Source organism: Besnoitia besnoiti, chromosome IV (assembly GCF_002563875.1).
Source record: "Besnoitia besnoiti strain Bb-Ger1 chromosome IV, whole genome shotgun sequence".
In the NCBI taxonomy this organism is placed as follows: Eukaryota; Apicomplexa; class Conoidasida; order Eucoccidiorida; family Sarcocystidae; genus Besnoitia; species Besnoitia besnoiti.
The window spans coordinates 2,590,753-2,603,317 of NC_042359.1; the positions used below are offsets into that span (position 1 = coordinate 2,590,753).

The following is a 12,565-nucleotide window of genomic DNA, read 5'->3' on the forward strand; positions in this document are numbered from 1 at the left end:
CTCAACTCCCGAGCAGCGGGCTGCTCGTGTGGTCCATGCGACCCAGTCATCAGCTATGGACGGGGTCTGGCAGTGTCTGCCCACAGGCGAGTCTCAAATGTAGCTGCCAATGAAGCAGTCAAGCCTGAGCTGTTGGCTGCGACACGACTCCCACTGCGGAGAGTGCACACCAATGTCATCCTGAATCGCGCGACGCTTGCGGTTGTTCATTCGGGCGACTGTGCATGGATGGCCCGTGCTTCGTTTGAGTTCTCCGATAGAAGCAACTGCTCGGTTGCCTTCTTTAAAGCGGCCTCAGCATAGTGGAGTGGAACGCCGTTTGCAAGGTGAGGACTTTCACAATGAAAACAAGTGCTGTATAGGGGGAGGTAGGTACCTCGCCTGGGCGCAGCACTAGCGACTCAGGTGCGCCAGTGGCGGGTCTGTGGCACCGTGCGCGACAGAATTTTAGTGTGCCGTCATGTTGGGTGATGCACTCGCCTTGGAGAGTTCAGACGGTTCTCAACGCCACAACTTTTGTTTTTTGAATACGCAGTCTGCGTGTTGGATTTGTCGGTACGTATTTCATTCTCGCCGTTGTCTGGATCAAGCCCACGGTTTACGAGAGCGCGGCAAGCTAGTGCTGCTCCCCCACCGACACTGCCCTGTCACCGTGTAGCTGGGTGAGGTATGTCAAAGATAATGCAAGATTCGTCGCTGGATGATGCTGTCACGACGTAATGTCGTCATTCAAGCGGCCCACTCTGTTGGCTTTGCACATGCCTAGAAAAGAGGCTCAGCGTGGCTACGCCGGAGTTCCCCGGGAGGGAGCGTCAGGCGAAGCAGAACAAGTTTAACATACTCCGGATTACCCTGAACGCATCGCGCCACTGCTCCCGCCGCCCTAGACGGTAGTGAACCTTTTTTCCTTGTCATCGCGACAAAGGAGAAACGGCGTCTTCCGTAGCAAACCGTCGCGGGGCCGTCGATCCAGAGTGCAGGTGTACAAGCGACTTCCTGCAAATAGCGTTCTTTGGCACTAGTGGCATTCATCGAGCTGCTCTTCGAACCTCTCGTGGCTCTGCGGCTGTGGCATGGCTGTGCGTAGTCAACCATATCTTTCAGAATCACTTCCCGCCATCCGGTGTAGTGCGGCAGCCATCTTTTTCAGCCGGCAAGACGAGCTCCGACAAGTGCCCGGGCTCAATAAGCTAACTCCTCCCACGCAGTAGCGGAAATATGTGTCGCTAGGTGATTGTAGGCATCAGACTGATGAGGCACTTATTGGAAGCCACCACGGTTACGGGAGAGAAAAATGTGAACGGGGCAGCGATGCGTAACGCTCTTCCTATGGCAACGGCGATGAGTGGCGAAAAGAGTGTTTTCAGAGTGACCTCGCTGGTCTTCTATTCTTACGCTAGATTCAGAAATTGCGGAGCCGTGACAACGTCTGGAATAACGACGCTTCCAACTTCATCGTAGTCGTGCAACGAGGAAAGGATGTATCGGAGCCCTGCAACAAATGTAGCAGGGTCGCCCAGCACACGATGCGACTGCGGAGAGATCTCATCGTGCCTCTGCTTGATGGGAAGCAACCACAGCTGCGCTGCTAGTCGAAACTGCAGCAGCGGTGCGAAATAGTTTCGTATCCTTAGCAGAACAGACTTGCTCGTTGCACTCGAAGGAAGCATATCGGCGGAGACGGCGATGTGCAGGTGTTGAGTTTCTAACCTGCCCTGCATTTTCCCCTAGAGATCTTGCCAACCTTCTCAGTATCGCATAGTTCGAAGACTGCATCTATTTCTTTTTCCGTAAACATTCCTGCTGCGGGCCCCTGAGGACGCGCATCAGCACTCGACACTTGTAGGTCACATGGATCGTTCACGTCCTCGTGGCTGGCACGCCTCCTTCCCCCAAATGGCAGTGCAGCACACACCTGCCGCTGGGGCCGTCGACCACAGAAGAATTCAACTGTACCGGAGGTAGCCGCACACAAGACACCTTGCACGGGAACTCGTCAGAATTAGACGAATACACTACTCGTAGCAGACGACACTCCGCATGCTTTCTCCACTAGCGCCTTTCGCATTTCAAGGATTGTGCACAGGCTTCTTCAGAAGAGTGCAATGCCCCCGGGTTGATTCCGCTGTCAACACCATAAGCACACGACCAGATCTAGATGGGAGTTGATGTAGGGGAAATGCCGGTTTTCTAGATATCTGTCTCGGTACTCGGACGGCACTTGGCATTCGCGTTCGGACGGCATTTGAATGGTGACAGAGGGAATGCGCTTGCCGCCTACGAAATTAGGTGCTTGCCTGAATTTTGCGTCGGCGTAGCTCCTTCACGAGATACTGCCTAATATCTGTCGGTTTGTAGAAGCAAAGGCAGGCGAACAAATCCTGGCGATCAAACAGAGATACAAGGCTCAACCTGCTAGTGGTGCAAAACTGCTGCCGCTGCAAGAACGTCACTTTTGCCGCAACGCGAGTTTGCAACGCGATGAAACACGGAGGGGCACTTGTCGCTGTTAGAGCTGCCCTATGTTGGACAACTGCATTTCCTTATAATTCAGCAGTTCTGTACTGTCCAAGGGCTTCACGGAATGTTGCGCCAGAGCCGTTATCACTTAGCGAAGGACTGAGGTACCCTGTCAATGGATTCGGACATAAGCGTAGGTCTTCTTAATGGATCTAGCAGGACAGCTGTGACGTCGACTGTGGTACATAATCCGCTACTTTGTTCTTCGCTGTGAAAGATTATTGCAGTCCTGCTATAGTGGTTGAGAGGTCAGAAATATTCGTGGTGGATAACGGGCCGCTACTCAGCGCCATTTGTTGTTTCACGGTGGTATCCCCATCTCCTGTTACAGCTGGGCATCAGCAGAGCGGTCACGGAAGCGCGCGCGCTCATCGGCCCTGTGCCATCCGAGATGTGAACAAGCACATACGCACTCGCAGCAGCTCGTCGACTCTGTTTCTGGCAAGGTACCCCGCTGCCTTCTGAAGCGCTTCTGCAAAGAAAGAGGCCAGAGGGAAGCTCGAAATAGGCTATGCTTGCCCCACAGTTGACCTCTTAACAGCTCCAGACGGATTCCAATCCAGTAGTGCGGAGCAGCAGGCGTCCCGTGGTGCGCGACACCCGCGGCCGTCCTGTATCAAGAGGCAGTTCCTTTCTGGAACGGCCTAACGGCATACGCATCGCATCGCTATTTTTGCAGTGGGTTGTGTACGCTTATTCTCATTTACGCTAATGTCTTCCATGTTTGCAGTGCCGAACTGTGAACTGCTTGTGTGTTGACAGCTACCGGTCCGCGCTGCACGCAAAGCACCGAATTGACACTTTCACAGTTGCCTGCGAGAGCTGTTCGCGGCTCGAACTCCATGGTGGAACGCGCTAGAGGTGTCGCGTGCACCCGTGGGAACATCGCTGGCATAGTTGTTGATGGTGTCCCCATATTTTAACATGTCGGTATTACCGACTTCACGCTGGAGTGCAAGCCACATACGTCATGAAACTGGCGCCATCCGTTCGTTTTATCAGGTCACCAAGAGAAAACTGTCAAGCGGCACCTGGCGTCACGACAACTCCTCAAACAGACGCAAGGCACACCGAGGACCTCACGCCCCGTTGGACAGCCAGTATCGCGGCGTAGGTTATTTCTAGCCGCCACAACTGAAGCCTAGTAGCAGCCCCTGAAGTCAAGTCAGACGCGACTGGCGGGGGAGTCACTCCATAAAGAGGCACTATCATGTACTGTAGCCAACTTCGAACTTCAACGCCCAGCGGCAGAAACTGACAGTTGCGTCACAACGAATGCCCCTACTCTTCGTGAAAGAGGTCGATCTGGAAAAACCTTAGTCGTTACCGCTACAGCTTTTGACTTATCGAAGTCTCTTAAAACCACTCTGCCGCGCCAACGGGGCCCCACACCCCCTGGATCGGTCAGCTCCTGCGTGGGATGAGAGAGGGATCAGCTCCTGTGACGCAGTGGATGACACTCTACCATTCGGCAAGCCTGTATCCCCGACATACTGCACGCGGCTTTGAATTCCACCCGCAGGTCTCTGTGCAGACCGTTGCGGAATACGGCCGAACTGAGGGGCGAACAGGCGATAGGACTACTGAAGGAGCAAGCCCTGCGCGGCGCATTATATATTTTTGAGAGCTTCACAGTTGGGAAGTCGTTAGACTTCTCGGCAGAAGTTCTGTGCTGGGTTCAACAATATGCAGAATTGTCCCCCACATGCCTCTCAGGAATGTAGCAGGCGCTCTCGAACGGATTGGATTCTTAAACTCTGTGGAATTTGACACAGGCGGTGCATCGGCCTTTCGACAATCCTCACAAGAGCACAACGTCAATTCACTTTTTTCCAGGTGAACTGGGAAAACTCCAGCAACCAGGGTGTTGAACGAAGAGGCGACACGGCCGCCAAATTTGACGGGCACAACTTGCCGATGGCGTGGAAAAAGCTCATGCTGTCGATTTTCGTTTCCATCCACTGTGCCTTTTTCACGCCGGGATAAAAGAGTTGAGTAGCGATTGACAAGTACTGGCTAATCGATATAGTCAATGCTGGTGCCTGCGAGTCAGCTTGGGTACCCTTCAGGGTGCCCCCACTGTGCTCCTACGATAATGCCTATCCACAGTGTGTTAATTCTCGTAGAATACGGTTGAGCAGGGGGATGTCTGACGGAAATTTCAGCGACCGGTGCACAGCCTTGTAGTGCCCTGCTTGCGTGAGGTACTTGTTTACCGTCAACGATGACGAGCAAACGCTTTTTGGCAGTCGATCTTCGCTAACCGAGTAAAAGGCCTCAGAAAAGAGAGTGGATGGACACGCACGATTTGACATGCACGTGCTTCGGAGCCACCCACGCATCACGCGGAAAAGTAGGACGCCGGTCCTCCCTCAGCGTGTATGTGTCTTGGCTTTGTACTGAGCCGAGTCTGCCACGTGGCAAATTGGTCTACAACACATGATGACTGTCTGTCTGTTACAATGGCACGCGCCCCTAATGGACGACGTGCTTAGGCTTCAGGACGCGAGTCCGGTCTCCGACGTCAAGTGGTGCAGACGCCCGAGCTGGACAGGGTACTCTTCCCATTTCTACATTCGCACGAGTTTCCCGGACCGCCCTCGTTGAGAAACGCCATCTCAACTAGGAAGCCGGCTCACTATTCGGCACAACTCGTGCGTAGGCGTATTACTACAGCGACAGGCATTTGAGGTGGATCCAGGCGCTGTTGCGCCCGTCTGTTTTCTTTGCCAAGGGTCCATTCAGCTGAAACATCACCGCAATGTGTGCGCTGCGACATGACTGTAACCTGAGAGCGGCCTGAGAGGGGGGAGCAGGGCGGGTGGGGGGTGAATGCTGCCCGCTCTCTACTCAACGAATTGCGCCATGGCATGCGCATGGCTTCTAGAACGCATCCCCTTCGATAGAATGGCGTGAGCGGCTACGCATTTTGCTAACTTGTTTCTGCTGCCAGCCACGTGCATGTGTTGGACTTGCTCGCCCTCTGAACATTTTCATTTTTCGCGGTTGGAATACCACACCCAACCACGAGGGGCCCCTGGCGCGTGTGCCGATGGCTGGACGGAGGGTTTGGCAGGTTCTGCAACCCGAGTGGATAATGCAAGTGTTTTGGTACGTATAAATGAAACACTGAAAACGGTGCAATCGCGGCTACGAGATTCGAGGTGAAACACTCACGCAAAGGCACACATGTCGGCGCAACTGCACGTCTCCCGTCGAGATCTTCCACCGACCGCGGGCCGCACACACCGCGTCTCGGTTTGCGGCGCGCAGCCTGTTAAACTTGCGTCCTGTCTCGGGTCTTGGTCTGTTGGGCTGCGGCGGTCTTCGTGTCTTGCCCCCATTGCTCCTCGATGATGGTTCCCAGCGTGAAAACTACAAGATATCTGAACGGTTTTTCTGCGCACGTTCGCCTGGAACGCCGCCTCCCGCCCTCTCCGGAGTTCAGAAAAATCACGCAAGGGCTGAATAGAGTTTCGTTGTCAGCCACTCCGGTATCTATGCATCCGCCGCGGCCGTATTTGTTTCCCCCATTTCTGTCAACTCTCCTCTTCTCTGCTAGCGCCTGCTCCGCTTTCCGACTGACACGAAGTGTGTCGATCGCCTGTCCCGCCGCCTACCATTCAACGAGCGGCGCACCTTATTCCATCGTCCAAGATTCTGGCGTGAAACAGAGCACCAGACCGAGTGCTGCCTGGTTACCTTCTCGTCGATCAGTTTTCCACTCTCCACCAGGGCCGCCTCTTCGTGGCACCATCAGCAGTACATCGTGTAACTCAATCAAGATGACTCAGGTACGGCTGAATCCCAACAGCAGAGGCATGCAGCACAGCACGGCAGCGTCTGATCCCCCTCGACGGTGGGCTGCTAATCCGTTGCCTCGTGTCTCGTGCGCGGAGCGGCGCTCTTTGTAGAGGAAACGACAAAACCATACTTGTCTTTCGTAGGCTTGCATAGACTGGTTCTATCCTCAAGGCACATATGTGCAAACACGGAGAGTAGAGAAGGCGGTTTCTCTTGATTCCATCACCAGCATCGTGACACCGAGACTGCCGTGTTGCTGTCCAAGGGGTCAAAGCAGGTTGATCAGATCCCCTTTCTTGCCGCTTGGGAAAAACTTTGGAGCCTCCATTCTTGCAGCTATGTGACTCCGAGTCCATGGGGGACCACTGCTTGCTGCATGCTTGAATGCGCAGCACATGCCCGCGATCACTCAAGCCACTTCAGGCTTGGTCGCAACTAAAGGGAGCGAGCAGAACGGTGAGGCAGATGTTACAATGCTCCAGTCAGCGACTCCGAGAGGAGAGTTTGAAAAAGCGGGGCCCGTAGGACGAACGGCAGAGGTAAAGCCTGCACGGGCGCTCGCTGCGCAGGACCCCCAGCTGTACGAGCTGCTGGTCGAGGAGAAACAGCGACAAGTCTCTGGTCTCGAGCTCATTGCCTCAGAAGTAAGGAGATGCCCCGCTACGTGCTGGCATCATCATGCAGCAGCTGGAGTCCTTGTTTTACTGAGGGGAGAGGGGGGGTTTAGGGTTTAATGCGCAGCACGTGCCCGCGATACTGGAGTGGGGACCCAGAGCAGACGCTTAAGATGTAGCAACGCGGTGTTTGGACCCACATCTGAAACAAAACAGCGGACGTGTCCTGTATTTTGTTTTTTCTCAGAACTTTACGTCCCAGGCTGTGCTGGAATGTCTCGGCTCCTGCTTGACGAACAAATACAGCGAGGGTTACCCAGGCGCTCGGTACTACGGAGGAAACGATGTGATTGACCGTATTGAGTCTCTGTGCCAACGTCGCGCCTTGGAGGCCTTCGGCCTGAACGCGGAGGAGTGGACTGTGAATGTTCAGCCGTATAGCGGCAGTCCAGCTAACTTGGCCGTCTTCGTGGGACTTCTTCAGCCACACGATCGAATCATGGGGCTCGATCTCCCTTCTGGTGAGAGTAAACGTCAGCGTGCATGCAGGCTTCACGACCAGCGGAGGGAGGGTGGAAATGGGACGGTGGCGGGGAAGGAGGAACCGCGATCGGCAGATGCGTCTTTGAGTCATCCAGATTGCAGCTCTCCAGTTTGTCTCTGGGTTGCGTGTCGAGACCACTAAGGCTCACACGTAGGGAATCCCTATTGCGTGAACTTGCTCACGCGCCTATCTACGCAGGGGGACACCTCACGCATGGCTTCTACACGGCGAAGAAGAGGATCAGTGCGACGTCGATTTTCTTCGAGTCTTTGCCATACGGCGTGCACGAAACGACCGGACTGATTGACTACGAGGAGCTGCGGAAGCGGGCTCTTGTGTTTCGGCCAAAGCTGATCATATGTGGTCACTCGGCGTACCCAAGGTACGGAAAGTTAACTGGTGTCATTCAGCGCAGGTCCAGAGCTAGGCGGGCTGCTCGCGCTCTGTCGCATTCGTAAAACGGAGCCAGAACGCAGGGGGGGGAGGGGGGGCGCAAGGGGCGGTGTGGTTCCCTAGGGCCCTTCGAACTTTTGCTCAGAGGTGGGTGAGGTTGCATGAGAGAGGGCGCCTCCCTCTCTGGCAGGAGTCGAGAGCGATGGAGCTTGCTGCACCCTCTGGCTGCAGAGATCTGGACTACGCGAAGTTTAGAGAAATTGCAGATGCCACGGGCGCGATGCTGATGTGCGATATGGCACACACGAGTGGCTTGATCGCCGCCAAGCTCCTCACATCCCCCTTCCAGTGGTGCGATATTGTCACGACAACGACGCACAAGTCTCTGCGGTAAGGAGGGATTCGAAACCGAGCTACGATAAACAGCGTACGAGCAACAATGAAACATCTATTCTCTAGGCAGCGCGGGGCGCGTACCAACTTTCGTATGCCTCCAGAAAACATGAGACGTGGGCATCTTCAAGTCGTATTCGATCCACGTTTGTGCTCATATACCATCTCAGTGCCACGCGCGACTTTTAACATGATGTTCACTTTTTTGTGTTGGACTGAAACGTGTCTGCAGAGGCCCCCGGAGCGGAGTGATATTCGTCAATCGAAAGAATGTGCCAGAAGGGGAGGAACGCATCAACGCCTCTGTCTTCCCGTCTCTTCAGGGCGGGCCGCACAATCACCAGATTGCAGCTCTCGCCTGTCAACTGAAAGAGGTGAGCGAGCCTGATACGAAATGTGCTGTCACCAGGGGCGTGAGGCCACCCATCACGTCTGTCGGGTGTGAAATCGAGTTGCCGACGACTGCAAGGCAGACGTCCCACCCCTGTTTTATCACTCAACAAAAATAGCGACAGCTGTCTCGCAAGTGTTCACCAACTCATTCTCCGAGCAATGCGCAGTGCTTCTCAGGGATCTCTTACTGAAACGAAAGTGCTTGTCAAAGCCGTGTACCTGTCTTTGTCAGTTGCTTGGCTCATGGTGGGGGAGTGGTCGCGTAGTGATACGCACAATGATGGAGGCGTTCGCCTTCGTCTCTCTGAAGGCAGACCCCACCGCTCAATCCGCTCGTTCCATCCGCGTGGGACTTTGTGCTTCCGTGATCAAATAGGTTTTGTCGCCCTCCTGGGCGACTTACGCATCTCAAGTTATCCAGAACTGCAAGGCTTTGGCTGAGCGCCTTCAAGGCCATTGGGGTCACAAACTGACGACCGGGGGGACGGACAATCACCTAATTGTTGTGGACCTGCGGCCAGACGGAATAACAGGGGCAAAGATGCAACTTTGCTGCGATGAAGCAAATCTTACGCTCAACAAGAATACTGTCCCTGGTGACACGTCGGCAGCGAATCCCTCCGGAGTGCGAATAGGATCTCCGGCTCTGACGAGTAGAGGCTTCAAGGAAAAAGACTTTCATCGGGTCGCCGATTGGTTGCATGAAATCATCCTTGTTGCGCAAGAAATTCAGAGTAAGAGGACGAGCAAGCACTGTCCCGGGCGGGAAGACACCAATGGACCCATCAACATAGCGACGTTAGAAAGTACAGGAGCTCTCACCTACCGTGTTCAACCACTGGCTAAGTTGTTCTGTATTGGTGCAGCTGATCTGGCTTCGGGCTTACGCTGCCCTTCTCAACTCACCACGGTGTGTTCCGGTGGCCGTGTGCGTTCCTGTGGCCAGCAACACACGGCAAGAAGATTGTGGACTTCAAGAAAGGCGTCCACGGGCATCCGCGCTTAGCCGAAATCAGGCGTGAAGTTACCGACTTCGCACGCAGCTTTCCGATGCCAGGCCACACTGACATCTAACGACACATCGGAAGAAAATGTTCATGTCAAAATTTGTGGTCACTACTCGTGGGTAAAACGGGAGGCCAGAGTCAGAAGGTGGGAGTCGTTTAGGAGTCCTGAACACCCCACAGCGGAGGGAAAACGCCGTTGCGCCCATCCGCACCATGTTGCTGTGGGTGTTGTGGCGAAAGAGTTGAGGCCGACCTCGCCGACGTTTCTTGCGGTGTTCAATTTGTTGTGCGTGAAGGTTAATAAATTCATGCTGCACAGTCTGCGGCGCCTCCAGAGCGGTTGTGATTGCTCGTCCGTGTGCTCACATCCCGTTGTCGAGAGAGTGTCTCACAATTTCGCGAGATGCAGCCGGGGCATTTCCCTAGAATCGCAAGGCTCGCCTACGGAGTCACACCGCCGTAACGCTGCCCTGTCAGGCACCCGCAGGGCACCTTAGCAAAGGCCTCCTTTTCACTGCCTTTGCTAGTGAACCGTAATCGTCTTTTGCATGCCAGCAGTATGAACACGGCGTTGACGCCGTCAGGTGCAGCGAACCGCACCGTTCGCGAGATCAGCGCGGTAGCCTGTACAGTCCACGTTGCCTTAGCAAAGAGTCCCAAACTCATTGGACATTGCTGCCGCCATCGGGCCTCGCAGAGTCTCCTGCTAACGTGGGCATTTGTGCAGCACACGCTCTTGGGGCCGCTTTGACAGCAGGACTATCATGCTGCCCCATGCAGCAAGGCGGCGATTAACCGCTTCTGGTTTTCATACGTACTGCCCTAAACAGAAATTGCTCAGTGAGAGCTAAAGGTGCATGGCGCTCCACTCTCTGCTTTGCTGGGCGCCACTGTGGGGGGGTTCCGGGGAAGGACGGCCTCGAATGTTTTGAGCTCCCTCCTCTGTCCGTAAGCAGGTCGAGCTAGTATACACGAACGAGAACTCTCCAGATCCTGCTGTAACCGAGCTGTTGAATTCTTGCGATCGTGCACGAAATACATACGAGAGAGCAGCTTTGATTGCCCTGTGGAAGCAAGATACTTGTGCTTCGTGACTGCGTCGCCATCAGCATGGAACTGTAGCGCATCCCACCTCAGAACTTCGGTTGCACAGGTGTCCGAGTTTCTTCGTTGGTGCCAGTGCACAGCTACGGTAACAAGGTTGTTTTGACTACATCTGTTATGAAGCGTGGCCTGCCGCGTACAGCAGCACGCCCAGTGACTGCACATATTCAATTTGTCGCGTCCCTTTTGATTCACAGCAGGTTTTTGTTCACTGTCTCCCCAAATACGCACGTAATTCTGGCTTGTTCGGCATACACAGTGAAGACGATCAGTCCAGTGGCAAACTGCTGCAACAATTTGCTGGACCTCATGGGGGAACAGAATTATTATAATATCTGGCTTCCAGTCGCGTCCTCCAGAACAGATAGCCTTGATGTTCATTCACAGCCCACCCTCATCTATCCTCTGCGCAGGCCCGCTGCGTCGCCGGAGCCTTACCATCTCAACGCACACTCACCCACCATGCCCTCTTCAAATGGCAGGAAAAAAGAAGAGCAGTTTGCGCAATGTCAGCAAGACCCCATTCTCATTCCATCCGAACTCCCGCCCGAAGGCCGCACATTATCTCCACGGCGAGGCGGTCCGTCGAGATAGCAATTCGCGACAACGGGTGAGCAGTTAAGGAGAGACGTGACAATGTAACTCGCGTGCACCATCGATCGCTAAAACAAGACCCCACATGATCCCGATTGTTGAATTGTTCTCATGGCCGAATCGCTGGTAGCACTTCACTCAAATACTCTTCGGGAACAACTTGGCTCCGTACCCTTGACATGCAAGTCTTTTCCTGTGTACTAGATGATGAGCCGTGTCACAAGGAAACTTTGCTTGGTGTTACGCGTATAGCCTTGTCGGTGACGACTAGACAGCATAATGTTTCGCTGGCCAATATCAGCGCTTAGCATGTCGAGTGGCTTATAGAGACTCTGTGGAGGCCCAATCAGGCGGGAGAGTGCGCACCTCATTCTTCGTCGTTTCTCTCGGGGGAATCCAAACAGGCTTCATGGTAGACTGGGCCGTCAGTCGTCGGACGACCTTGCGTCGACCAAAGGTGTCGCCAACAGAGCCCGCCGCCGGCTTATGGCGTCTCACCTTGACAGCTGTCTCACTGCTGCCGCCTGCGTCCGAAGCGTGTGCAGAACGCTCAGCAGATAGCATCGACGTCAGGAGACGGCTCACAGTAGAACGCTCAGGAACTACGTAGAAGAGCTTCAGCCGGTAGAGCGTGCCTACGCGTAATGCACGACACACGGACCTGTCTCGGGGCGAGAAGCACTGTAGAACACATGGGAATGCTCATTTGAGCCTTTCCATGGAGCATCTGAAGATACTCATGACAAACCGATGTGTGCTAACAATAACGGGCAAATGCCCACAAAACTACCAGAATAGAGTAGAGCAGGCGGACCTGGTTTTAGACCCTCGTAGACCAGGTGATGGTCAACATCAGCCTCGCACTGCAGTTCAATTTCTTCCGTGTCAGATCCTCCACCGTCGGGTTCCAAGTACGCACGGATAGTCGCTGGCTTGTCGACGGTGACGGTCGCCCTGCAAATAGCGGTCCAGCAGAAGATAATGGTACCTCGCAATATGCTGGTATCCTTGTCAGCCACATGGTATCGTCGTTTGCCGCCACCAGAAGAGGCGGACGTTCGCAGGCGATAGTCCTGTTTTGGGCAGAGTATCACCAGCGACAGTGGGAAAAAAGCTCTTCATCCGAATTAGCTTGCGAATAGGCAAGCTTACTCCCTATCCACCGTCGAAGCCAGCCACAAATTGAAAGCGATGCCCAT

General features: G+C 54.4%; 2 protein-coding genes across 2 annotated transcripts; one reads left to right on the top strand and one right to left on the bottom strand.

The window, feature by feature from the left end:
• Positions 1-6,719: 6,719 nt before the first annotated feature.
• Positions 6,720-9,735, top strand: BESB_054850 (putative serine hydroxymethyltransferase 2; the record flags this gene model as incomplete). The annotated part of the gene is made up of 7 exons (XM_029363920.1): positions 6,720-6,968; positions 7,186-7,459; positions 7,681-7,864; positions 8,107-8,265; positions 8,501-8,642; positions 9,038-9,395; positions 9,608-9,735. The coding sequence occupies 7 exons, from the start codon at positions 6,720-6,722 to the stop codon at positions 9,733-9,735; spliced, it is 1,494 nt and encodes a 497-aa protein (XP_029219843.1).
• A 1,952-nt stretch (positions 9,736-11,687) lies between these two features.
• Positions 11,688-12,565, bottom strand: BESB_054860 (uncharacterized protein; the record flags this gene model as incomplete). Its single annotated transcript, XM_029363921.1, has 3 exons — positions 11,688-12,001; positions 12,181-12,320; positions 12,519-12,565. The coding sequence occupies 3 exons, from the start codon at positions 12,563-12,565 to the stop codon at positions 11,688-11,690; spliced, it is 501 nt and encodes a 166-aa protein (XP_029219844.1).